Source organism: Dictyostelium discoideum (genome assembly GCF_000004695.1).
Source record: "Dictyostelium discoideum AX4 chromosome 3 chromosome, whole genome shotgun sequence".
In the NCBI taxonomy this organism is placed as follows: Eukaryota; Evosea; class Eumycetozoa; order Dictyosteliales; family Dictyosteliaceae; genus Dictyostelium; species Dictyostelium discoideum.
This window is the reverse complement of record NC_007089.4, coordinates 1039102-1066378: the sequence shown is the minus strand read 5'-3', so window position 1 is coordinate 1066378 and position 27277 is coordinate 1039102. Positions and strand designations below refer to the sequence as shown.

General features: G+C 24.0%; 10 protein-coding genes and 1 non-coding gene across 11 annotated transcripts; 7 read left to right on the top strand and 4 right to left on the bottom strand.

Annotated features, from left to right (window-relative positions):
- Positions 1 to 102: 102 nt before the first annotated feature.
- pdhC (dihydrolipoamide acetyltransferase) lies at positions 103 to 2480 on the bottom strand (the record flags this gene model as incomplete). The annotated part of the gene is made up of 4 exons (XM_637346.1): positions 103 to 1403; positions 1520 to 1664; positions 1840 to 2054; positions 2234 to 2480. The coding sequence occupies 4 exons, from the start codon at positions 2478 to 2480 to the stop codon at positions 103 to 105; spliced, it is 1908 nt and encodes a 635-aa protein (XP_642438.1).
- A 1503-nt stretch (positions 2481 to 3983) lies between these two features.
- Positions 3984 to 6089, top strand: DDB_G0278551 (hypothetical protein; the record flags this gene model as incomplete). The annotated part of the gene is made up of 1 exon (XM_637345.1): positions 3984 to 6089. One exon carries the CDS (start codon positions 3984 to 3986, stop codon positions 6087 to 6089), a length of 2106 nt encoding a protein of 701 aa, XP_642437.1.
- A 707-nt stretch (positions 6090 to 6796) lies between these two features.
- DDB_G0278705 (hypothetical protein) lies at positions 6797 to 8224 on the top strand (the record flags this gene model as incomplete). Its single annotated transcript, XM_637344.1, has 1 exon — positions 6797 to 8224. One exon carries the CDS (start codon positions 6797 to 6799, stop codon positions 8222 to 8224), a length of 1428 nt encoding a protein of 475 aa, XP_642436.1.
- Positions 8225 to 9013: 789 nt separating this feature from the next.
- Positions 9014 to 10302, top strand: gacB (RhoGAP domain-containing protein; the record flags this gene model as incomplete). Its single annotated transcript, XM_637343.1, has 4 exons — positions 9014 to 9089; positions 9237 to 9464; positions 9673 to 9981; positions 10094 to 10302. The coding sequence occupies 4 exons, from the start codon at positions 9014 to 9016 to the stop codon at positions 10300 to 10302; spliced, it is 822 nt and encodes a 273-aa protein (XP_642435.1).
- Positions 10303 to 10809: 507 nt separating this feature from the next.
- On the bottom strand, positions 10810 to 13523 carry gxcII (IQ calmodulin-binding domain-containing protein; the record flags this gene model as incomplete). Its single annotated transcript, XM_637342.2, has 2 exons — positions 10810 to 11877; positions 11967 to 13523. The coding sequence occupies 2 exons, from the start codon at positions 13521 to 13523 to the stop codon at positions 10810 to 10812; spliced, it is 2625 nt and encodes an 874-aa protein (XP_642434.2).
- Positions 13524 to 14103: 580 nt separating this feature from the next.
- On the top strand, positions 14104 to 16317 carry DDB_G0278547 (hypothetical protein; the record flags this gene model as incomplete). Its single annotated transcript, XM_637341.1, has 1 exon — positions 14104 to 16317. One exon carries the CDS (start codon positions 14104 to 14106, stop codon positions 16315 to 16317), a length of 2214 nt encoding a protein of 737 aa, XP_642433.1.
- Positions 16318 to 16439: 122 nt separating this feature from the next.
- On the top strand, positions 16440 to 20081 carry fimC (actin binding protein; the record flags this gene model as incomplete). The annotated part of the gene is made up of 1 exon (XM_637340.1): positions 16440 to 20081. The coding sequence occupies one exon, from the start codon at positions 16440 to 16442 to the stop codon at positions 20079 to 20081; it is 3642 nt and encodes a 1213-aa protein (XP_642432.1).
- Positions 20082 to 21066: 985 nt separating this feature from the next.
- On the bottom strand, positions 21067 to 21139 carry tRNA-Asn-GUU-10. Its single transcript has one exon. It is a non-coding gene; the product is annotated as a tRNA-Asn (tRNA).
- A 913-nt stretch (positions 21140 to 22052) lies between these two features.
- On the bottom strand, positions 22053 to 23120 carry srpRB (signal recognition particle receptor beta subunit; the record flags this gene model as incomplete). The annotated part of the gene is made up of 3 exons (XM_637339.1): positions 22053 to 22398; positions 22472 to 22817; positions 22940 to 23120. The coding sequence occupies 3 exons, from the start codon at positions 23118 to 23120 to the stop codon at positions 22053 to 22055; spliced, it is 873 nt and encodes a 290-aa protein (XP_642431.1).
- Positions 23121 to 23881: 761 nt separating this feature from the next.
- Positions 23882 to 25367, top strand: DDB_G0278541 (membrane bound O-acyl transferase family protein; the record flags this gene model as incomplete). Its single annotated transcript, XM_637338.1, has 2 exons — positions 23882 to 24618; positions 24695 to 25367. 2 exons carry the CDS (start codon positions 23882 to 23884, stop codon positions 25365 to 25367), a joined length of 1410 nt encoding a protein of 469 aa, XP_642430.1.
- A 361-nt stretch (positions 25368 to 25728) lies between these two features.
- On the top strand, positions 25729 to 26818 carry rpl5 (60S ribosomal protein L5; the record flags this gene model as incomplete). The annotated part of the gene is made up of 2 exons (XM_637337.1): positions 25729 to 25731; positions 25943 to 26818. The coding sequence occupies 2 exons, from the start codon at positions 25729 to 25731 to the stop codon at positions 26816 to 26818; spliced, it is 879 nt and encodes a 292-aa protein (XP_642429.1).
- Between the last annotated feature and the right edge of the window lie 459 nt (positions 26819 to 27277).

The window sequence follows — 27277 nt, the reverse complement described above, 5'->3', positions numbered from 1 at the left end:
TTTTAACTTTATAAATCATGATATATATATATATATATATAAATATGATTTATTTTATTTTTTTTTATTAATATGTTGCTTTTTTATTTATATTTAAATTATTTATAAGATTAATTTGATTGGATTTTCAACATAATCTTTGAAGCTCTTTAACCATTCAGCACCTACAGCACCATCGATAACACGATGATCACAACTTAAGGTAACGGATAAAATGGTAGCGGTTTCATATGGTGAGTCTGGTTTATTGCTTAAAACGACACGAGTTTCTGTGGTACCAACGGCCAAGATAGCAGCTTGTGGTGGATTGATGACTGCTGCGAATTGTTTAATACCGAGCATACCCAAGTTAGAGATAGTGAAAGTACCACTTTCAAATTCGGATGGGTGTAATTTACCATTTTGAGCTTTTTCAGCCAATTGTTTAACAGAGGTTGAGATAGAGTTGAGACCTTTCATATCGACACCTCTAACGATTGGAGTGAATAAACCTTGTGGTGTATTGACGGCAACGTTGATATCAATGTTGTGATATCTTCTAATGAATTGATCGGTCCATGTTGAATTTACGACTGGATTATCACGAAGGGCGGCAGCGGATGCTTTAACAATGAAATCATTGACAGAGATTTTAACAGTGTTCATTGCATTCAATTCTGAACGAAGTTTTAAGAGTTTATCAACACGACATTCCATTGTGAGATAATAATGTGGAATGGTTTGTTTTGATTCTGTAAGACGAGCTGCAGTAACCTTACGAATATTACTATGTGGAATATCAGTGAATTCACCTGATGAAGTTGGTGTAGTTGGTTTTTTAGTGGTGGTAGTAGTTTGTTGTTGTTGTTGTTGAGCAACTTCTTGTTTTTGTGGTACAAATTCTAAAACATCAGCTTTAAGAATTCTATTATTTGGACCAGTACCATTGATTGCTGAAAGATCATATCCTTTTGATGATGCCTCAAATCTTGCTGCTGGTGTAGCGAAAATTCTTTCACCAGATTTACGTGTAGTTTGTTGTGATGATGATTGTGATGGTGTTGATTCTTGTGATGATGATGATGATGATGATGGAGTTGATTCTTGTGATGATGATGATGATGATGATGATTGTTCTTCAACTGAATAATCAGCAAATTTATCACAATCTTCTTTGTTCTTTACTATAATACAAACTGGTTGATTAATTTGAATACCAGATGTACCACCTGGAACTAAAATCTTTGCTAAATAACCATTACCATCTTCATATTGGAAATCCATAGTTGCTTTATCAGTTTCAACTTCAGCAATTGCATCACCTGCTTTAATTTGATCACCTTCTTTCTTTGTCCATGATGCAATACCACCAGTTTCCATACTTGGTGATAATGCTGGCATACCTACAACTTTATGAGCTGGGTCTAAAAATAAAAATATAAAAAAAAAATGAAATGTTAACAAAAATATCAAATCAATTTAATGTATTATCAAAATGCATATAAATATATATGATAGAAATGTATGATGAATTATTTACAAGTTTTAGTTGATTTTTTTGGTGCTTCTTGTTTTGGTTTTGGTGCTTCTTCTTGAACTGGAGTTGATGAAGCTTGTGAACTTGGTTTATAATTTTTAACTGCTGACTCAATATCTTCTTTCTTTGATACAATGATTGCAATTGGCTATAAAATATAAAAAAAAAAATATATATATTAAAAATATAATATTTTATAATATATAAAGATATGAATGGGGTTGGTGGTAGGTTAATATCATTGCAATGTTGTGCTTATAATTTTAAAAAAAAAAAAAAAAAAAAAAAAAAAAAAAAAAAAAAAAAAAAAAAAAATACATTACTTTATTAATTTCAATTCCTTTAGTACCTTCTGGGATTAAAATTTTAGCTAAATAACCATTACCATCTTCATATTGGAAATCCATAGTTGCTTTATCAGTTTCAACTTCTGCAATGACATCACCTGCTTTAATTTGGTCACCTTCTTTCTTTTTCCATTGAACAATATTACCTTCAGTCATACTTGGTGATAATGCTGGCATAGTAATTTCTTTACCTATTTATCCATTTTATAAATTAGTTTTTTTTGTTTTTTTTTTGTTTTTTTTTTTTTTTTTTTTTTGTGTGTGGTTTCGTGTGGTTTTTTTTTTTTTTTTTTTTTTTTTTTTTTGTTTTGTCTTAACACACATATGCAAATTATTTTATTTTATTTGATTTGACTTTTGCTCGACCTACCTTTTGATGAATAAGAACGTTTGTTTAAAATTTCGCTGAAAACATTTGATGATGATGGTGATGAAAATGATAAAACATTTGATGAGGTGAAAATCTTTGGTTTGGTTTGAGTATTGTTGAAAGTTTTTGTTGTGGTGAAAGATTTAGTACCAGTGTATGCAACTACATTTGTTGCTTCCAAGACAACTAATTGTTGTTTTAAGGACTTTACAACTTTAGCACTATTTTGATTAATTGCTCTTAACATATTTTCTTTCGATGACTAAAAAAAAAAAAAATTTGGAAAAAAAAAAAAAAAAATTAAAAAAAAAAAAAAAAAATTTATTTATGATTTTCAATGATAAAAAAAAAAAAATAAAAAAAAAATAAAAAATAAAAAAAAATAAAATTCAAAAAAAAAAAAATAAAATGAAATAAATAAAAAAAAAAATAAAATAAAATAATAATTGTAGATATATATAGTAGTTATTTATTTTATTTAATTTTATTTAATTTTTTTTTAAAAAAAAAATAAATATTAAAGTTAAAAATCAGTGAAACTGTAGAAAGTTTTTTTAACAAATAAGTACCTGAAATATAATTATAATAAAAAAAAAAAAAAAGAAAAAAGAAAAAAAGAGACATATTGGTTAATTAATTAATTTAAGTCCAATTCCAAAAAAATCAATAATTTGTCAGTAAAAAAAAAAAAAAAGAATAAAAAAAAAGTAAAAAAGTATTGGAACCATATTGCAATTATATTTTATTTTTTAACCAAAAAACAGTTTATATTATATTTTATAAATAAATAATTTAGATAAATGGGCTTTTTTAAAATATAATTTTAGAAAAAAAAAAAAAAAAAAAAAAGTAGTTTTAATTATAAATAATATATTTTTTATTTTTATTTAATTTTATTTCATTTTTCATTTTTTTTTTTTTATTATTATTATTATTATAATTATTAATATTATATTTTTATTATAATTTTATTTAAATATATATATTTTTTTTTTTCATACTAAAAATAATTTTTTTTAAATATTTGTTTTTTTATGTTTTAAAGAAGAATTAAAGCTTAAAATCTTAGATTTTAAATTGGGAAGATTTACATTTTGATCAATTTATTTAAATTTATATGACTAATTTTTTATTTTTTTATTTTTTTTTATTTTTTCAAATTTTATTTTTTTTTTTTTTTTTTATTTTTATTTTTTTTTTTTTTTATTGTCATTTTTTTTTTTTTTTTTTTTATATTATTTTATTTATAAAAAAAAAAAAAAAAAAAGGGGTTTTGTACATATATAGTATTTTTTATTACACAGCATTATAGTAATATAAACAATTCATATCTTTATATATTTATATATATATATATATATATAGATAATAATAATAATAATAATAATAATAATTTTTATATTGAAAAATTATTATTCATTTATTAGTCAACACTAATTTGTTTTTTTTTTTTTAATTTAAATTTTATGAATTTCTTTGTGTAAAATAGAAGAATAAAAATAAAAAAAAGTAGAAAAAATAAAAAACAATATTAGAATTTTATTAAAAATTATTAATAAAAACATAGAAAAATAGAAAAATAGAAAAATAGAAAAATAGAAAAATAGAAAAATAAAAAGTTTTAGATATACACTCTATGGATAATTACAAGAATAATAACGACTATAATAACAATAATAATGAAAATAGGGAGGATGATGATGAAGACAAAATTAAAGAATATATTGAAAAAAATCATGATAATATAGTTATGAAAGAGAATTATAATGTAAATAATATTGAACATCTAAATATAAATAATAGTCAAGATCGTCAACAATGTAATAATAATAATAATAATAATAATAATAGTAATAATAATAATAATAATAATAATAATAATAATAATAATAATAATAATAATAATAATAATGATAATAAAACAACAACTACCACCACCACAACAACTACCACCACTACAAATTTAAAAGAAACACAAAACATTAATGAAAACGCGAAAGAATGTGGTGAAAACAATAATAATAATAATAATAATAATAATAATAATAATAATAATAATAATAATAATAATAATAATAATAATAATAATAATCATCCAATACCTGTTAGTGATGAATTAATATTAACAGTTGATGTTGGTACAACTAATTTAAGGGCGATTATATTTGATAGAAATTTAACGATTATATCTAAATCAATTCAAACTATACCATTGATGACAGATGATAATAAGCCAGGATATATTGAACAAGATCCTGATAGGTTATGGGAAGCATGTAAGGATGCAATGAAGGAGGCAATAGCATCATCACCAGCAAAGCATAATATAAAGATGGTGAAATCCATTGGTATAACCAATCAGAGAAGTAGTTTCTTAACATGGCGTAGGGATACTGGCAGACCCATTCATAATTTAATAACATGGCAAGATGGTAGGTCCGGTGAGATCTGTAGGAATGCAAATAATAGTTTGGCGGTGAAGGGTATACATGGAGCGACTAAATTTGTTCATTTGTTCACAGGGAAACCACGTTATTTAGCAGCGAGTCAATTGGATTTCTCTACGGCACATTCTAGCACTCGTTTGGCATGGGTGTTGGAGAATTTACCCGAAGCAAAGAAGGCGGCAAAAGAGGAGCAAATGCTATTTGGCACCATTGACACATGGTTGCTATGGAATTTGACCGGTGGTAAAGAGCATGCAACCGATTATAGTAATGTCAGTGCCACGGGGTTGTTTGACCCATTCGAAATGAAATTAAACTCGGTGGTGTTTTATCTCTTTAATATACCCACTCATATAATGCCAAAGATCTATGACACCAGTCATCATTTCGGTGATTGCATTCCAGAGTTGTTTGGCCACTCCATACCAATCACAGCCTTGTGTGGCGACCAGCAATCGGCAATGTTTGGTGAATGTTGTTTCGCAGAGGGTGATACTAAATTAACCATTGGTACTGGTTGCTTTGTAAATATCAATACGGGTAGTCAAGCAAGAGCTTCAAGGTTTGGTATGTATCCATTGGTAGGTTGGAAAATAAAGAATGATATCACCTATGTGATGGAGGGTAAGGGTATGTCTGCTGGTACCGCCATCGATTGGGCTCAATCATTTGGTATGTTTAATGATCCTTGGGAAACAAGTGCAATGGCATCGAGTGTACCACATTCACAAGGTGTGGTTTTCGTACCGGCCTTCACAGGTTTAGCTCCGCCTCATAATGATCCACGTGCTCGTGGTCTCATCATTGGTATGTCACCATCGACAAAGAAGGAACATGTGGTCAGGGCACTATTGGAATCATTTGGTTATCGTTGCAAGGAATTGATCGATGCAATTCTCTCGGATGCCTATCAACCCATCAGGCGTGTCGTTGCCGATGGTGGTGTTTGTCAAAACGATTTCGTAATGCAATTCATTAGTGATATTTGTGGTATTCAAATTGATCGTGCCGCTCATCCAGAAATGACTGCAAGTGGAGTTTGTATGTTGGCTGGTTTAGAAGTTGGAATTTGGAAGAATAAAGAAGAATTGGCTTCATTAAGACATAGCTCTAAAATCTTTGATCCAAAAATGAATAAAGATCTCAAAAGAAAACTCTTTAAGAGATGGGAAAGAGCTGTCAAACGTTCAATGTATTGGTCAGAGAATAGTTTTGCTGGTGAAGGTGGTGCTGCTGATGATGGTTATTTAGATAGTGATGAAGAAAAGAAATTAAGAAATGATCATATACAACAACAAACAAACAATGTTAATGTTCCAACTTCACAACCACCTTCTCCAAAAATAATTGCAACTTCTCCAACAATTACAAAATCTTCACCAAATCCAATACCAAATAAAAATAATTAATAATATTATTTTTTTTTTTATTTAAAAAAAAAAAAAAAAAAAAAAAAAAAAAATAATATATATTTACAAATAGAAATTCTATTTTTATTTTATTTTATTTTATTTTATTTTAATTATAAAATTTAGATTTCCAACTTTTGGAATTTTATTTATTCACAATTTTTCCAAAAAAAAAAAAAAAAAAAAAAAGATTAAAAAAATTAAATAATTAATTATTTTAATCTTTTTTTTTTATTTTTTTTAATTTAATCTATTTATATTTTTAATTTTCAGATATGTTATTTTAAATTTTACTTTTTTTTTTTTTTTTATTTTTTTTTTTATTTTTTTTTGATGGTTATAAATAATTAATTTGCTTTTGGAGAAAATAAAAAATTTTTTGGGTTTATTATAAAAAAAAAAAAAAATAAAAAAAAAAATAAAAAAATAAAAAAAAAAAAAAAAAAAGATTTTTTTTTTGAATTTTATTTTTTTTTTTATTTTATATTTTATTTTTGTCTCGTATAAAAAAAAAAGTGTTGTATTTGTAATAAAATTTGTAATATATTATAGTTTATTTGTTTTAAAAACAGATAAATAAAAGAAAAATAAAAGAAAAATAAAAGGAAAAAATAAAAAAATAAAAAAAAAAAAAAGAGTAGAATTAGTATCAAATTTAAATTTTAATAAAAAAAAAAATAAAAAAAATAGTAGTTAAAAATTAAAAAATGGACGCGATTGTAACAAAAATGGAGGAAACTCTCGAAAGAAAAAAATCAATAACAAACATTGTCGAAAAAAGAACAATGGTAATAGATTATATAAGAAGGATACATGAAGCAGCATATTATGTAAATAGTGGTTTTTCAAATACACCTTCAATATCATCATTATCATTAAATGATACTATTACTACTACAACTACAACAACTACAACATCTACAACAAACAACAACAATAATAATAATATAAATAATATAAATAATAATAATATAAATAATATAAATAATAATGGGAGTAATGGGAATAGTGGTAATAATAATAATAATAATAGTAATAATATAACGGCACAGGGTAATAATAGTAATAATAGTAATAATAGTAATATAAATAATAAATTAAATATAAATGGCAATAATAATAATAATAATAATAGTAGCGGAACAAATGTATCATCAACAACAACAAATAATAATAATAATAATAATATTAATAATAATAATAATAATAATAATAATATTACAACATCAACATCAACAAATAATATTACAGCATCAACAAGTGGATTATCAACATCAACATCAGTATCATCAATATCAAGTTTAAATAATAGTAGTAACAATTTAAATAAATTATATAGTGGAGCAGGAGCAATGGTAGCGGTAGGACAGCATATTGAACCAAATCCATACTCTAATCAACAGAATATGCATTGGATGAATGTAACGATGATACAAAGACAAGATTTTGAAAAGAGTCAAGAGATACAAAAGAGATTGTTGGGTTGGTTTTGTTTGGGATTTAGTTTGGCACCATTGATAGCCACTGATAAGGGTCCTGCATACATTCGTTCATTGGTTCAGTTGATGGAAGAGTACGATTATCATTTTGAGTTGGGTTCTGCTATGCAAGGTGTAAAAGTGCTACTCTCAAAGAAACAGCCAACTCATACCGTTGTCAATGAGAATGAGCATATCAAATCAAAGATCGTAAAGATTGGTACCACCGTGGTCTATGAGTTTCTAAAGATTTTCAATATTAGTATTGCAAAGGATTTGGACTACTTTCAAGTGGTCTTTAGTTTGTTGGAGATTTTAGAACAGATTTACAAAAAGATCGATAAGGAAACTTGCTCCTCAAAATATGTCTATGAGGCCTTGTTAAAGGTTGACTCTCGTTTAAAACATAATATCTTTGGTTTTCTCTCCAAAGAGATCGATAAAATGTCTATGGCCATCATTAAGGAACAATTGGATTTCACTTTACTCTGTACCTCTATCAAAGATAAAGATATTCAACAACACTTAAATATACAATCAAAATTAGCAAATAGCTTAAATATCTCTCAAAATGGTAATAATAGTACTGGCTCATCTGGTATTAAAGATAAAGAATCTTTAACAAATACAAATGGTAATGGTTCTTTTTCAGATTAATAAAAAAAAAAAATAAAAAAAAATAAAAAAAAAATAAAAAAAATAATACCAATAAAAATCTATAAATAGCATCACATTAATTATAAATAAATTAAAAAATAAAAAAAAATAATAAAAAAAATAAAAAATAAAAAAAATAATAAAAAAAAAAAAAAAATAAATTAAATAAAAAAAAAAAAAAAAAAAAAATTAAAAATAATTTACAATTTTATTTATTATTATTATTATTAAAAAGAAATAAACATAGTGTTTGATCAAAAAAAAATAAAAAAATAAAAAAATAAAAAAATAAAAAAATAAAAAAATAAATAAAAATTAAAATTAATTAATTAATTTAAATGATGATTTCATGAAATCATAATTTCACCAATTTTTTTTTTTTTTTATCCAATTATTTTAATAATTTAAAATTTCAAATAAAAAGAAATTATGAACATAAGAAATATATCGCTATTGATTCTCAATATTTTAAGCAGTCGTCAAAACACAAATTTAACACTTTTTTTTTTTTCAAAATATTTTAATTTATTTTAATTTTTTTTATTTTTATTTTTGTTTTTTTTTTTTGAAACACACTGATTTTACACACCTTTTATTTTTTTTATATTTTTTTTTTTTTATTATTAATAAAACCACATCGAACAGGGAAAAAAAAAAAATAAATAAATAAAAACTAATAAATTAATTAAATAAATATATAGTTAAATAAAATAAAAAAATAAAATAAAATAAAATAAAATAAAATAAAATAAAATAAAATAAAATAAAATAAAATAAAATAAAATAAAAATGACCGATCAAACATTAAGATTAGAAAATGTTTCACCATATTTATTATTAATTTTAGATTACTTTGAAAAGAATTGTAAATAATTTTTTAATTTTTATTTTTTTATTTTTTTTTTGTTTGGTTGTGGTCGTGTTTGAGTTTGTGGGTTTTGTTATGTTTATTGTAGTACTAAAAATATTTTTATATAAACATACCAAATTTATTAAATAATAATAATAATAGGTATAAATAAAACAGATTTATTTTCAATACAGGGTAATCAAGAAAATGTAAATAGAATTATATCAAATATTAAAAACTTTACACCCACAAAACAATTTGAAAAAGATTTAAATAGAGGTTTATATTCAAGACATGATTTAAGTTTTTCAATAATTAATATATTAAATTCTTTAAACCATCCACTTTTATTAGAAAATTATAATGAAGCTTATATAGTCAATGCATATTGTATGTATATTATTATTATTATTATTATTATTATTATTATTATTATTATTATTATTATTGTTATTATTATTATTATTATTATTATTATTATTATTATTATTATTATTATTATTATTATTATTATTATTATAATAATTATCAATTTGTATATAAAATATAATTTTATTTAACATTTTATTATTATTTTTATTATTTTTTTAAAAAATAGATGAAGATATTGAAAGGATTAAACAAACATTACTTGAATTACCTCATTCAAACCTTGAAATAATATTGAAATTATTTTCAACATTTAATTTATTATGTAATCAAGAAGAGCATAAATCATTTTTATTATTATCACCAGAGATGTTGGGTGAAACATTTGCATTTGTTTTAATGAGATTTAAGAAAACTAAAGATGAAGTCGATCAATTTGGTAATAAAATATTCGCTACAAATGTTATATCTTATTTAATTTCACATTTTAATGAAATATTTGATTCTACAATTTTAGATTTTGAACAAAAAGAGAAAAGTAAGTTATTACTTTATTTATTTTATTTTTGGTAAAATAATTATTATAAAGATATTAATTTTTTTTTTTTTTTTTTTTCAAATCAATAATCAAAAAAAAAAAAAAAATATAGAATCAAGAGAAAATGCAATTTTATTTATGGAATATGCAATGAGAAAATATACATCATTAGATAATCATTTTAAATCAATTTATAATAAATATATACCACATAAAAGAGATTTGTCACAGGAAGATGTTCAAACTATTAAAACTGAATTTAATCTAAGAAAATATAGTGGAAAATCAAAAATAAGACCACCTATTCCAATTTATATGTAAAATAATATATATATACACTTTAAACTCCATATTTATTTATTTATTATATTTATTTATTAATATTTATTATTATTATTGTCATATATTTCACATAATAATTTAAATTTATAATAAATAAAAAGATCTTTTTTTTTATTTTCTTTAAACAATAATTATTTTATTATTTCATACATATTTTTTTATTTTCAAGGATTTAAAATGATTTGTTTAAAAAAAAATCTTTTTTTTTTTTTAATTATGTTCTATAGAATGTGATTTTAAAATAAAAGAAAGACCTCAAAGATAATTCTTTTTTTTTTTTCTCCACCTCCCATTTTTTTTTTTTTTTTTTTTTTTTTTTTTTTTTTTTTGATTATAAAATACTTTAAATAACAAGTATGTTTTTGATTTTGTATTAAAAAAAAAGTAAATTTGGAAAAATATATTTAAAAAGAAAATAATTCTAATTTTTCTATATATCTGTTTATTTATAGTTTTTTTTTTTTTTTTTTTTTTTTTCTCTATTTTTTATTGTAAAGAATTTATAAGATCTAAATTTGCTTTATCCAAACAATTATTTGAAATTACGGTAAGTAATTTATTAATTTCAGAAACCCAAACTTGTCTTTCTTCAATTGTAGTTGCGAAAAAGTCAATACTGTAAGAGTCTGGTACTAAAACGGTGAATTTTGGTTCAGTTAAATCTTGAATGATTTTAACTCTTGAATCTAATGGATATTTTTGTAAGAATTTGAAATTAATATCAACATTACTACTATGGAATTCATTAACAACCAATGAGTTCAATGATTGATTACTTCCATTACTTGAACCTAAAACATTAACTACAGTTGATGAATGAGAGTTTTCGAGTAAATTCATACTTGATGTTGTTTCTCTTAAAGTTGGTGGTGAAGATGGTGGATTTGTTGATATAATAATTGGTGTTGTTGATGTTGGTGTATTACCATTACCACTATTATTATTATTATTATTATTACTGCTACTACTATTATTATTATTACTATTATTACTATTATTATTACTATTATTATTATTATTATTATTATTTACAGTAGTTACTGGTGTACCTAATGATAATTTTGATTTATTTTTTTTAGAATGTGATGGATGACAAACTAAAATCATATCATTAAATAAAAATACATATTCACTTGATTTTTTAAATTTCAAAGGACCCTCTCTTAAAAGGATTCTAGAGTTTGAAGTGATATCATCTTTATAATTTAAAATTCTATCTTCCAATTGTAAAACCTTTTTTCTGAAACCAGATTGAGTGTTTACCTTTTGAGCAAATGCTTTGAATGCTTCCAATGTCTTATCGATACCACTGAAATCGTTATGATATAATGGTGTAAACTTTCTAATCTCTTTGAATAACATAATATAACGTGGAATTCTTTGAACTGGCATAATCAATAAATCTTCAAGATCTAAATCATCCAATTCTTTCTTGGCATTACCTTGTTTAACAAAGTTTGCAAATGTTGAATTACTACTTAACGCTTTCTTTAAATATTTTTGTGAACATTCAAAGTTTATAATATAATCTATATAACAATTAAATAATGGTACCTAAGTAAGAGAGAGTCAAAAAAAAAATATAAAAATTAATATTTAATATTTTAAATTATTATTATTATTTAAAAATTAAATATACGTACTAATTTTAAAACTTTTTCACCAAAACATGACCATTTATTAAACTTTTTAAATATTTCATCAACTTGATCTAAAAAGTAAGAATTTGTTTTATAGATTGTTTGAATTGAAGAGAAGATTTGATCAAAATCATCAGCTGGTAAGATTGAATCACCTTTTTTAGCTTTTAATGGATTGATGAAAATCTTTAAAAGATTTGATAAATGATTGACATAGGTTGATTCAGTTTCAAATAATTCTTCAACGATTGCTCTCTTGGTTCTTAATTTCTTGTATCTCTTTCTTGCTAACCATCTTCTAACTAATGATTGTACAACTGTAATACATTCAATATAATCCCTTTGTAATGGTGGTGGATTAATTGTAATGGTTGGTGATGTTGCTGTTGTTGTAGTTGTTGTTGTTGTTGTTGTTGATAATGATGTTGATGTTGTTGATGTAGCATTGGCATTGGTATTGGTTGCAGTAGTAGTAGCAGTAGTAGTGGTTGCATTATTACCGGAATCACTACCAACACTAATTGAATTAACAGAATTAGTTGATGTTGATAATCTAATTGTACCACCAATACTAGGACCATTACTTAAATTAATTGAACGTTCAATACTATTATTTTGATGATGATGGTGATGACTATTATTATTATTATTATTATTATTATTAGTATTACTATTTAAAGATGAAGATGAATTATGATAACTATTCAATTTATTTAATAATTGATCAGAACTGAAATCAGAGAAACTATTACTATTTGAATTTAGGATTGAAGCAGATGTTAAATTTAAGTCATCAGCGAATGAGGGTGATGCAGAAATTGAGGAGTCAATATTATTTAAATCATCAATGATTGAAGCGATATCAATATTATGATCAAATTTAACAGTACTTAAAAGTTTTCTTGTACCATGTCTAATTGTACCAACGGTTCTATTGATTCTTCTTCTTTCAGTTAATAATTCTGTTTCTAATCTAGTAACTTGTTCCAATAATTGTTGATTCTCTTTATCCTTTTGAATAATTAAACTTTCTAATGTTTCAGTTTTAATTCTTTCTAAATTCATTTGTTTACTTGTTATAAAATATAATGTTTTCCAATCTTTATTTATTTCATTATTATTATTATTATCATCATCATCTTCATTAATAATTTCTTTAATTTCATTATTTATATTATTGTTATTATTATTATTATTTTCTAATTTTACATTTGTAGTGGCGGTAGTGGTAGTGGTAGTAGCAGTTGTAGTTTTATTATTATTATTTTCATCTTTATTTTCATTATTATTATTATTACAAATTAATTCTTTTTCTTCAACAGATTCAACTATATTATCTTTTCTCTCATTATTATTATTATCATTATTTTGTTTTTTATTCTCTTCAACTATTGAAGATGGTTCATCTGGTGTAATTTCTGATGGAGGTGATAAAAGAGTTGGTGTATCTTCAGTTGAAACTGGATCTTGTGATAAAATTTCTTCATCAACTTTAGGCTTAACACTGGTGGTATTGGTGTTATTTTTGGATTTATTCCTATTGTTTTTTTTTGGTCCCATTTTTTAAAGAAAAAAAAAACAAATAAAAATATTTTTGTTAATGTGATGCGGAATAAAAAATAACAAAAAAAAAAAAAAAAAAAAAAAAAAAAAAAATTAAAAATGAAAATAAAAAAAAAAAAAAAATAATAAAATAAAATATTAAAAAAGCTAAATTAGGAAAATCAGCTGAAATTAAATATTAAGGGAATCGATTTATAAAATTTTATAATAAAGGAAATTTTATCTTGAAAAAAAAAAAAAAAAGAAAAAATTTAAAAAAAAAAAAAAAAAACACTTAAAAAAAATTTAAAAAAAAAAAAAAAAAAATTTTTTTTTTTTTTTCAGTTATGCCCCAACCGCCTAAAAAAAAATTTAATTTTTTTCTTTTTTTTATTTTTTTTTTTTTTAATTTTTTTTTTTTTTCCAAATCTTGTTTGGTGTGTAACAACAAAAAAAGTAAAAAAAAAAAAAAAAAAAATATATTTATAAAAACCAAAAAAACAAAAAAAAACAAAAAAAAAAAAACAAAAAAAAAAATCTTTTTTTTATAAATTGAATTTTTATTTTTTTTAAATACATATAATATAACACCGATTTCATGGAGACAACAGAAACGGCGACTAGTAACACTACGACATCGTCATCAGCAACAACAACAACAGCGATGGATCAATCAAATTTAAGCAATCAAACAGCCGTCAAAGAAATTGATATGTCATTATTTACAGGTGTAACAATATTTGATGATAATTTTGATGATGATGAAATTGAAAGTGACTCTTCATCAGATGAAGATACCAATACCAATACCAATACCAATACTAATACTAATACTAATAATAATAGTAAAAATGTAAAATCAAAAATAGATAGTAATAATAATAATAATAATAATACAATTATATTGAAAAAATGGATGAATGAATATTATAAAGATATTGAAACATATAGAAATCAAAGAAATCAAAGATATGATTCATTCGTTAATGAATTATCATTGGAAGAGAATGAATATTTAACAGCAGAAGAAATTAAGAATTTAACAGTTGAACATTATCAAAAGGAGACATCCTATCTTAGACTGAAGAGGAAATTAAATCAAAAAGAATTTCAACCATTATTTAAATATGGTAAATTAAATAGTAAATTAGTTTCACATATGCAACAAGATAATAAATCACCTCATAGAAAGAGTACAACATTTTCACCACAAGGTAGTTTATCACCACCTTCAAATATTTCACCTTCTGAATTTACAAATAATAATAATAAAAAATCAAATAGACAAAGTACAAAATTAACACCAGCTCAACAACAATTGTATATGAATCAAACACCACAAACCCCACAACCACCACAATCACAATCACAGCCATCACAATCACATACATCTGAACAAACCCCACAACAAACACCACAATCAAATCAATTTAATGGTGGTACTGTATATTTTAATAATTCAACAACAATAACAACAACAACAACAACAACACCAAAGAATAATAATGGATCACCACTTTCATCATCAACTGGTATGTCACCACCAATGACACCATTAAATCAACAAGAAAATGATGAAGGATTTGATAGATCAAATTATAGAAGAACTAAATCAATTTCATCAATTGTTGGTAGAAGGAGATCACAACAAATTGAGAATAGCAACAATAGCAATAACAATGGTAGTATTGATAATGGTAGTACAATTAAAAGAGAATTCCAAAATTTTACACCATTTAAAAATTTAAATGTTCAAAAGAATAAATCCTATACTATGATGTTTAAATTGGATCATAAGGTAATTTTAGAACAAACTGAGAAACTATTGGAAGAGAAAGAAAAAGATACAAGAGTTGCAGCAGAGATTGGTCAATCATTATTGGAAAAGAATGAAGATTTGGAAGAGGAGATGAAAGCATTGAAACAACGTCTACAAGAGCAAGAGGCTTTGAATGAGAGTTTAAAACTTTTCAATGAACAGGTTGATAAATTAAAGAACGAGAATGCGTTCCTCTCTAACCAAGTCTCGACGGCCAAGCAAGAGAATGAGATATTGGTTTTCAAAGAATTTGAATTATCAAATCAATTGGATGAAAAGAATAGTAAATTAAAATCAATCATTGATTTCAATAGTCCAATGAAAACTAAAACCATTAAACAACAGAAAGAGGAGATTGAGGAATTGAAATTGGCAGTGGAGGGATTGCAATCGTCTCAGGGTAGATTAATAAAAAATCGTGATAGACTATTGAATGCAAATGAGTCATTACAAACGAGTGTACATGATCTAAAGTATCAATTGGATACAAAAATCGATGAGAGTGAATTTGAAAAATTAAAGAGTAAAGTCAAACTTTTACGTCAAAAAAATAAACAACTTCAAATTCAAGTTGAACAAACTCAATTATCACCAGAATCAAGATCACTTAAAAATCCTGAATTAATTTTAAAATCTGCTTATAATGATTTAATTAGAAATGAAGAATTAATTTCATCAACTCCAAAAATTACAAATCTTAGAGTACTCTCTGATGCACGTTCTTTATTATCACGTTTAGAATCTGAAATTATAAATTTAGATGATTGTTCTTTAATTTCAACTTTAATTTCATTTTTAGAAAATGATTCAAATTCAATATCTTTAAATTATTCAAGTAATAATAATAATAATAATAATACCAATAATTTATATTCCACAATTCAAGATATTAATAATTATAATAATAATAATAATAATAATAATAATAATAATAATATTTATAATAATAATAATATTAATAATAATAAGAATAATTCAAAAAATATTTATTAGAAAAATTGAATAAAGAATCAAATTTTAGCGGTAATAATAATAATAATAATTCAATTTTATCAGGTTTAAATGATTCATTTGAATCAATTAATACAAATAGTGATTCAAAATCAGCATTATATATGTTAATTTGTATAATTTCAATTAATAAATATACAAAATATGATTCAAATAAAAGATTTAAAGAATTGAGTGGTGAAGAAGAAGAAGAAAAGAAGAAACTTTTAATGAAAATTAAAGAATTGAATAAATTAAATCAAGAATTTCAAGATAATTTCTCATCAATTCAATCTCATAATAGAATATTACAGGATCAAATCGATCAATTACAATTAGAGAATATACAATTACAACAACAATTAATTAATGGCGGTAATGGTAGTGATAATACTACTACCAATAACAATAGTAATAATAATAATACAAATGATAATTGTACAATTATTGGTAGTTTAGCAGATGAATTAAGACAATCAAATATATTTGAAAATCAAGAAATTAAACAACAAAAACATGAAGAAGAGATTAAATTAATTAAAGAAGAGATGGAGAAACAGTTACAATCATTTTCAATTCAACAACAAAAGAGTATTCAAGATAAGGATAAAGAAATCTTTGAAATTAAATCTGAATTTCAAGTTAAAATCGTTGATTTGGAAACATTATTATCAGATAGATTAGAGTTAATTAAAGAATATTTAACACGTATTGAAGAGTTGGACCAATTGGTATTGGTTGGTGAATTTAAATCAAATGAAAAAGATAAAATCATTGAGTCTATTCAACAATCAATTAATGAGAAAGATTTTGTCATTGGTAAACATGTTGAATCAATTCATTCCATTCAAGAGTTATTAGAGGTTAAAGAGAATCAATTAATTGAAAAAGATTTAGAAATTAAAGTTAAAACTAAGCAGTTACATGAAAAGGATCAATTGATATTAGAGTTTGAATCATCGATAATCGAAAAGGATCAATTGATAAAAGAGAAATCGGAATTGATTCAACGTCAATCCAATGATATCATAGAGTTGGAGAATACATCCTCCACTAAAGATCAATTGATTAGAGAAAAAGATGACCTAATTAAAGAGAAACAACAATTGATTAAAGATCGTGACCAAACTATTCAAGAGAAAGTTGAGATCATTACTAATCAAACCACTTCAATTAATGAGCTTCAATCGGTTACAAACGATAAAGATAAAATCATCAAAGAGAAATTAGATTCAATCGAAGAGAAATTATCAATCATTAGATCATTGGAATCTTCTTCAATTAATAAAGTTGAACAATTTGAAAGTTCAATTGTTGAAAAAGATCAAATCATAATTCAATTGAAAAAAGAGATTGAAACTATTCGTTTTGATCTTTCAAATTCTAAATTAACTCAAGATCAATTAAATAAAGAACTGGAAAAGTTAATGTCACAATTTAATCAATTAGAATTAGAATCACAACAAAGATTACAATTATTACAAGAAAAAGATAAATTATTACAAGATAAACAAATTCAAACTGATCAATTAAATGATAGTTTAGTAGAATTACAATTGAAATTTTCAACAATCACTGATATTCATAGTAAATGTGATTCAAATTTATTATTACTTTCAAATGGTTTAAATGATAGATTCAATGATTTATTAGATTCATTTAATAATTCATTAGAGTGTTATCAATTGAAATTTAATAGAATGGGTGAAAATTATAAAGAGAAATGTTTAGAGATTAAAAGATTATTATTACAAACTATTGAATTTGAACAAATTATTGAACAATTGAAATTACAAATTCAAGAGTTAACTACACAACATCAACAAGATAAAGAGAAATCTGAATTATTAATTGTAGAGTTATTAGATAAAAAAGAGGAATTTGATTCTATTCAAATTGAATTAACTCAATTAAAGAGTGAAAATCAAGCATTACAAGTTAAAGTTGAAGAGAAAACTAGAAAACATCAAGTATTAAAGAGAGAGCTATCAATGCAAATGGATGCAAAGAAACAAGAGGAATTGGAACAAGAGAAAAAGAGACAAATTCAAGAACAAATCAATAGAGTAGTTAAACCAACTCAATCAAAAGATTATTATATTGAAGAGGAAGAACCATTGATTAACTATGTCAATACGATTGAACAACTCTTGGTAGATAAACATATTAAACATGTTTTCCCAATAGATTCAACTAAACATATCATTCATTCATTCTATGATGGTGTATTACTTTGTAAATTGGTTAATTTTGCACGTGATGGTACAATCGATGAAAGAGTTTTAAACATTGAACCAACTAGTAACATTGAAATCGATCAAAATTTAAATTTGGTTTTCAATTCTGCAAAGGCAATCGGTTGTGTTATACCATCAACTATCTCACCTACAACTCTAAAATCTGATCCAAAAGAAATGGTTAATCTATTATATGAATTGGTTAAAGTTCAAATAACATCTTCAATCAATATAAACACTTATCCAACTCTATTGGTTTTAAAAGAAACTCATGAAGATATGAAACATTTCATCGTTCAATCAACTAATAAACTATTGTTACGTTGGTTCATTTATCATTTAGCTTTAGATAAAACAAAACTATCATTGGATCAATTGGCTTCGTCACCTTCGAATTTAATTAAACTATTCATATCGCTAGAGAAAGATTTGGCAGCAAATGGTGGTACAGCTCTATTACAACAATCATCAGTGGACCAACAATCAAAAGAATCTGATGAATTCAAATGGATCATTGAACAATCTAAACAAACTTTTAATATATTCCAATGGTTAAATTTAGAATCAATTCAAAATAGAAATCAAAAATTAATTTATCTATTCCTTTCAAGTATTTTCAAATCAGAGAAAGGTATTGGTATAAAAGCTTCGGAATCTTCGACTAAAGTAATCGAAGAACAACGTGCTTTGGTTGAAAAAGTAAATTTAGATGTTGAAGGTACAAGAGAAGAACGTGCTTTCTGTATGTGGATGAACTCTTTGAACATTAAACCCTATGTTAATAATTTACAACAGGATCTTCAAGATGGTTTAGTCATTTTACAAATGTTTGATAAAATTAAATCTGGCTCTGTCAATTGGAAAGAGGTTAATATTTCACCTTCAAATGCATATATGGCATTGGAGAATTGCAACTATGGGATATCCATTGCAAAACAATTACGTTTCTCTCTCGTTGGTATTGGTGGTAAAGATATTCATGATGGTAATCGTAAATTAACTTTGGCTTTGATTTGGCAAGCTTGTAAATATCATTTATTATCTTTATTGACAAATTTACGTCTATCATTATTGAAGGATTCCTCAAGTGGTGATTTATCTCTAAGTTCTTCCTCCACCTCCTCAACTTCTTCATTCTTTAATGAAGGTGAAATTATTCAATGGGCAAATAAAAAGGTTTTAAAACATGGTAAATCAACTTGTATCACTGGTTTCAAAGATCAATCCATTGGTAATGGTATCTTTTTGATTGATCTATTAGATTCAATTCAAAGTGTTGTAAACTATTCTATCATTACCAAAGGTGAAACTTTTGAAGAAAAGAAATTAAATGCTCAATACATCATTAATGTTGCTAGAAAGATAGGTTGTTGTATATTTGTAGTTTGGGAAGATCTCGTTGAAGTTAAACCTAAAATGATTTTAACCTTTATTTCAATGTTAATGTGTTTTGATCAAGAGCAACAACAAAATTTAAATAATCCTCAACAATTTGAAAAACTTCAAGAAAATAATGATTGTCCATTATAATAATAATAATAAAAAAAAAAAAGTAAATAATATTTAGAATTTAAAAAAAAAATTATTCACATAATAATAATAAAAAATAAAAAATTTATAAAATTGTACAAATAGTATTACAGATTTTTTTTTTTTTAAAATAATTAATTTTGTAACTTTTTTAAAATGGCTATTTATTATTCACACAAATCCAGAAATAATAAAGTAGTGTTGATTTTTTTTTTTTTTTTTTTTTTTTTTTTTTAATACTCCCAACCTAAAAGGATTTGTCAATAATAAATGTTTGTTGAGATTTTAATAATTATTTTTTTTTTTTTTTTTTTTATTTTGTGGAATTATTTTAAAGGTATTAAAGATTTAGATAATTGATCTACAATTATTCTATTTGGTGAGGCCGATCTTGTTATACAGTAATCTTTGGTAATGTAAATTTTAATATCTTAAATTTTTTTTTTTGTATTAATTAGTTATATTACAAATTAAGAGTGAGTTTTTAATTGATGATAGTTAATGCAATTCAAAGTTGTAAATTTATGCCATTTCTTGAGAATATTATCATAATCTAATGTTTCTTTGGAATTTTATCATCAATGTAGATTTTATTACAAATCCATATCCATACTTGGTGTAATATTAGAGCGATATATTTCTGTACTAAATGGTATTGTGAGGTCTTAGTTTATTGCCTATAACACCATTGGGGAATTTTACTTGTATTGTATGTTTAATAGGTGATCTTTTTTCATATTGGAGGGTTAATTGTTTTATAATATTTTGTTTTATTATTTATAGCTGTTCTTTCTTGTAACTAGCTGATTTGAAGATGAATTCTTTAAGTTTGGTAGTGTTTAAAGATTTTGTCTTGGTAGAAAAATAAATTGTGGTATGGGTCATTTAACATGTTTATAGTGCTCGTATAACCCCTCAATAAGTGAAAAAAATATTTAAAAGAGATTCGAACCATTGGCCTAGATTTTGGTGATTGAAAAATTATCGCCTAGACATGGGATCGAACCATGGACCTAGCGGTTAACAGCCGCTCGCTCTGCCTACTGAGCCATCCAGGCATTTTTGATGAAATTTCGTTTTTTTGCTCCAAACCGTTTTTTAATTTTTTTATTACATAAAATCTTTTTTTGATTAAGCTTTAAAGTCATCTCAAAGCCAATATTAAGTTTGGATAGTTCGATTATTAGAAAATTATTGGTTCACCAAATACCTTTTGTTAACTCAGAGATACTTTGAGATAGTTTTCGTTTTTTTATTGAAAATAGTATAACATTAAAGTAACCACAGTTATATTTAAAATGAGAGTATTCATTAAAATTTACAATCACTTGATCTTAAATTCTACGACATTTTTCTATACATTTATAATATTATAATCCATTAAGTCAAACAGTAATGTATTTTTTTAAATCTGCTCCCTTTTTGATTGAAATGCAATTCTGCTAACCTCAATTCAATTTCTTAAAAAAAAATTCTATTTCTACTTAATTAAATTCTGGTGATAAAATTACCATATGTATTTTCATAAGATATTCCTCTTTCTCTTTTGGACTCCAACTGTAGGGAAAATATATGATTTAATATCTTTCAATTTTAAAATATTTAATGATGATAAACCCACTCTCATGTACCTTAATAAATTAAAATTGCATCACCATTACCATTATCATTTAAATGTAAATTACCAACATTAAAAATTGAAAAAAAATGATATTAAATAGATTATTGGTGGTGTGTTAAATTAAGTGAAAAAAACAAAATCATTTGGATTAATTTGATTCACAATGATTTACAAACTGAATTTTCAATTCAAATAAAATTGTGTCATCTAATATTTAATAATCTAACTGAAAATGAAAATGAATTTATTGGCCAATATGAAGAATCTAATTTAAAATGTAATAAAAAAAATCTATTTTTATTTTTATTTTTATTATTTTTTTTTTTTTTTTTTTTTTTTCCAAAAGGTTATTAAAGAGTTGTAGTTTGAATGAAATTTTTAATATCATCAATCTCTTTTAATTCACCATTTGAAGGTGAAGCGGAACCATTAGAGAATTGAACGTCATTTGGGAGGTGATCAAATTGGAATGGTGTACCTTCAATACCCAAATAAATATCTTTTTTATCCTCCTCTTGACCTAAAACTATTGGTGTTGCACCACGAGTTCTTCTTAAATCATCCAATTCTCTCTCTAAAATATTTTTAACTTGTTCTGTATCAATTGTTGAATCTAAATCCATTTTATTATTAAATACTAAAACTGGTATCTTCTTTTGATAAACTGATTCATTTGTTAAAATATCATATAAATACCTAAATAAATAAATAATTAAAATAATTAATTAATAATTTAGTTAAAATTAAATAAAAATAAATTACTACATACTGAGCTTCCTGGGTTGAGTTATCAATAAAAGTTGTACCATCAATTACATAAATAATACAAGCAGAATTTGAAAGAATTTTTGGTAATGATGCTTTTGCCTTTCCATTACCTGGTACATCGATAATTGGTAATTTCTTTTTATTTTCAGTGATATATACACCATTGTTTGTTGTTATACTTGTGTGTGTTGAAATTTTCTTATCAACATTTGTTAAATTTAAAAGTAATGCTGTTTTACCTGCATTTGAAAGTCCTAATATAGCTATATTAACTCCTCTCTTAACTTTTTTATCATTACTTGTTCTACCTCCAACACTTCTAGTTTTATTACCACTACTTCCAAATACTAGTATTTTTTATTAAAAATATAAATGTATAATAGGATTTTTAATTAATAAAAATGAAAAAAAAAATTAAATAAAAAGGTTGAAAATGATTTATATATATATATATATAATTTATAATTACACTTTGAAATTATAATGATAAAAATTAATGTAAATAAAGCCAATAGTAAAACATCTGTTTTAATTGGTAAATTATATGGTTTTAAATATGTATCAATTTGATTATATCTAAAGTATATTATTTCCATTATATGTGGTGGTAAAACAACTTTTAATTGATTTAATATTGCGCTATCTTTCATTTTTTATTTTATTTATATTTTATTATTTCTATATATTTTTTTTTTTTTCTTCGTTTGTTTGTTATAAAATAAATAAATAAATAATAAAAAAAATAATTATTTCAAGTCATAAAAAAAAAAAAAAAATAAAAATAAAAATAAAAAAAAAAAATGAAATTAAAAAAAAAAAATTAAAAAATTAAATTAAAAAAAAAATTTTATGGTGATGACTGGCCATGATCCAAAACAGTAAACAGATTATTTTAAAATAAAAGACTTTTTTTAAAAAAAAAATTTCCAATTTTAAAATTTTATTATTTATTTATTTCTATTATTTTTATTATTTTATTTATTTATTTATTTTATTTTGTTTTTATTTTTTTTTTTATTTTTTTTTTTTCAATAACTCTTATTTTCATATGTTTTGTGATGTTGACTTTTTTTTTTATTTTTTTTTTTTTTTTGTAACTCTTTAAAGGAAAACAATAAATATAAAATGAAATTAGAATCTTAAATTATAAAAAGACGATAAAACAAGATATTATCAACAATTTTGATCACAAACCTTTTAAGTTTTTTTTTTTAATTTTTTTAAAATATTAATTTAATTTTTATTTTTTTTAATTTTTTTTTTTTTTATTATTTTTTATTTTTTAAAATTAAATTTTGATGATTTTTTTTTTTTTTTTTTTTTTTTTTTTTTTTTTTTTTTTGAAAATTTATCGTTTTAAAAGGGGATATAGGAAAAATAGTAATAAAATAATAATAATAAAAATAATAAAATGATAGATTCTTATTTAGAAGCTACAGGATTTCCTGTGGATCAAGTTAAAACAGTAATTTGTTTATTATTGTCATACCCATTTGCAGCAATATTAAAGAAATTACCAAATGCTAATCTCAAACATATAATGAACATTTGTTTAGGTGTTTTCTATTGTACATGGTCATTAGGAGAATGGAGTTGGTTACATTCATTCATCAGTTCATTAATTTCCTATGGATTATTAATGGTTATTCCAAATCGTTACAAACCCCAATTGATCGTATTTGCATTTTGTTTAGGTTATTTATCAATCTCACACATCTATCGTATCTACACAGATTACATGGGTTGGACATTAGATTTCACCGGTCCACAAATGATCCTCACATTAAAGTTGACAAGTTTTGCTTGGAACTTACATGACGGTTCAAAAGCAGATAATGAATTATCCGATGATCAAAAAAGAAGATCAATCAAGAAATTACCAACCCTCTTGGAATTCTTTGGTTTCGTCTATTTTTTCCCAACCTTTTTAGCTGGTCCAACCTTGGAAATCACCGATTATCTCAATTATACCTCTGGTAAAATGTTCCAAGTTGGACAATTAAATGGCAAAGCTCCATCATCCCTCTTACCTGCTCTCAAAACTTTAGGTCTTGGTCTCTTAATGTTCCCATTCGTAGTTTTATCAGGTCAATATCCAGTTGTCTATTTATCAACTAATGAATTTAGATATGAACCACTTTTATATAAGTAAGTAAAAAAAAAAAAATAAAAAAATAATAATAATAATAAATTATAATACTAATTTTTATTTTTTAAAAAAAAGGTTAATTAAACTTCATATTTTTGTAGTATTATCAAGATTTAGATATTATTTCGGATGGTATATGTCAGAAGGTAGTGCAGTATTATCAGGTATTGGATTTAATGGATTTGAAAAGGATGGTGTAACAATGAAATGGGATCGTATTACCAATGTTTATCCATTAAGTGTTGAGTTGGCAAGTAATGTAAGAGACGTTTCAAACAATTGGAATATTGGTACTAGCGATTGGTTAAAGAGATACGTTTACCTTCGTTTAACACCAGCAGGTGCCAAACCAACCTTTTTCGCAACACTTGCAACCTATACCATCTCTGCATTCTGGCATGGTTTCTATCCAGGTTATTACATTTTCTTTGTCGCCTGTACATTACTCACAGAGGTTGCCAAAGATATGCGTCGTAAGATTCGTCCATATTTCGTCAAACAAAATGGTGACGTTGCAATCCAAACTCCATTGAAAACAGTTTACGATATCGTTGGTTCAATTTGTTGTGTTTGGTGGTTATCCTTCTTTGGTGCTTCTTTCATCTTTTTAAATATTGAACGTTCAATTCATCTTTGGAATACTTTTTCTTATATTCCAATCATCATCTTATTCGTTACTTTTATTTTATTAAGATTTGTTCTTCCAACTCCAAGATCAACTCCAAGACCAACAAAAAAAACTAATTAAAATAAAAAAAATAAAAATTAAAATAAAAAATAAATTATTTAAAAAAAAATATATAAAAAAAAATATATCAAAAAATAAACAAAATTAATTCTTTAATTAGATTGGTAAAAAATGGGAAAATAGTAAAAAAATTTTCCAGAAATTAAAATAAATTAAAATAAAAAAGTTCAAAAAAAAAAAAAAAAAAAAAAAAATCAAGACACACGGGCATTTATTTTCATCAGACTCGGTTTTTTTTTTTTCTTTTTTTTTAAATTTTTTTTTTTTAAATTTTTTTTTTTTTTTTTTTTTTTTGACAGCATAAAAAAAAAAAAATTTTTTTTTTTATTTCAGTTAATCTCAGCACACATACATATACAAAATGGTACGAAAGTTATAAAAAAATTTTGATCAATCAAATAATTATTTTTGTCTTGAAAAAAAAAAAAAATGAATAAAATAAAATAAAATAAAATAAAATAAAATAAAATAAATAAATAAAAAAAAAAAAATAATAATTTGATTGATTAATAAATCACACCACACACACAAATGAAAATAATATTAATATATTTTTTTTTTTTTTTTAAAAAAAGGGTTTCGTCAAAGTCGTTAAAACTAAAGCTTACTACAGCAGATATCAAGTCCAATTCCGTAGAAGACGTGAAGGTAAAACTGATTATCAACAAAGACACAGATTAATCACTCAAGATAAGAACAAGTACAACTCACCAAAATACAGACTTGTTGCTCGTATCACCAACACTGATGTTATTGCTCAAGTTGTCTACTCTAAGATTGTCGGTGATTTCGTCTTATGTGCAGCTTACGCTCACGAATTACCAAGATTCGGTGTCAAAGTTGGTCTCACCAACTATGCTTCATGTTATGCTACCGGTCTCTTATTAGCTCGTAGATTATTAGCCAAATTAAAATTAGCCGATCTCTACAAAGGTGCTGAAAAAGTTGACGGTAAAGTTTTCCTCGTCAAACCAGTCGACGACAAACCAAGACCATTCAAAGCTAATCTCGATGTTGGTCTCGCTCGTACCTCAACTGGTGCTAAAGTCTTTGCTGTCCTCAAAGGTGCTGTCGACGGTGGTATCTACGTCCCACACGGTGAAACCCGTTTCGCTGGTTACAACGCTGAAAGCAAGAAATTAAACGCTGAAACTCTCCGTGGTTACATCTTTGGTAAACACGTTGCCTCTTACATGACCTTATTACAAACTGAAGACGAAGATGCCTACAAAAAGATCTTCTCTCAATACATCAAAAACGGTGTTGCTCCAAAAGATATCGAAACCATCTATGCCAACGCTCACAAAGCCATCAGAGCCAACCCAGCCCCAGCTGCCAAATCAACCAAATCATACAAAGATATCAAATCCAAGAACCTCAGCAAGAGAACCCTCAAACAAAAGAAAGCTCGTGTTGCTTCCATCAAAGCTTCATACAAAGCTCGTCTTTAAACATCTTGTTCTTTTTCAAGCTTTTTTAATTTAAACAATAAAAAATTTTAAATTGAAAAAAAAAAAAAATTGTATTTTTTTTTAACATCTAACCAATAAGGTTTTTTTTTTTTTTTGAAAAATTGATTTTTTTTGAATAAATATTTAAATTATTCTTTTTCTTTTTCAAATAATAAATATCCAAAATTTTCTTTTTTTTTTTTTCAAACCCAAATATTAATTTCCAAAGAAAAAGTTGTTTGGGGTGTGAAAATATTTTCACTTCTCTTTTGGAAAGTTAAAAAAATTTGGGTTAGTTTAACTTGTCAGTTATAGATATTTCTAATTCATCCCCAAAAAAATAAAAAAGCTTTTAAATCTATTAGGCCAAAATAAAAAATAAAAATAAAAATAATAATTGAAGTATTTATAACCACACTTTTTCTAAATAAAAAAAATTAATTTTGGTACGTTTTTATT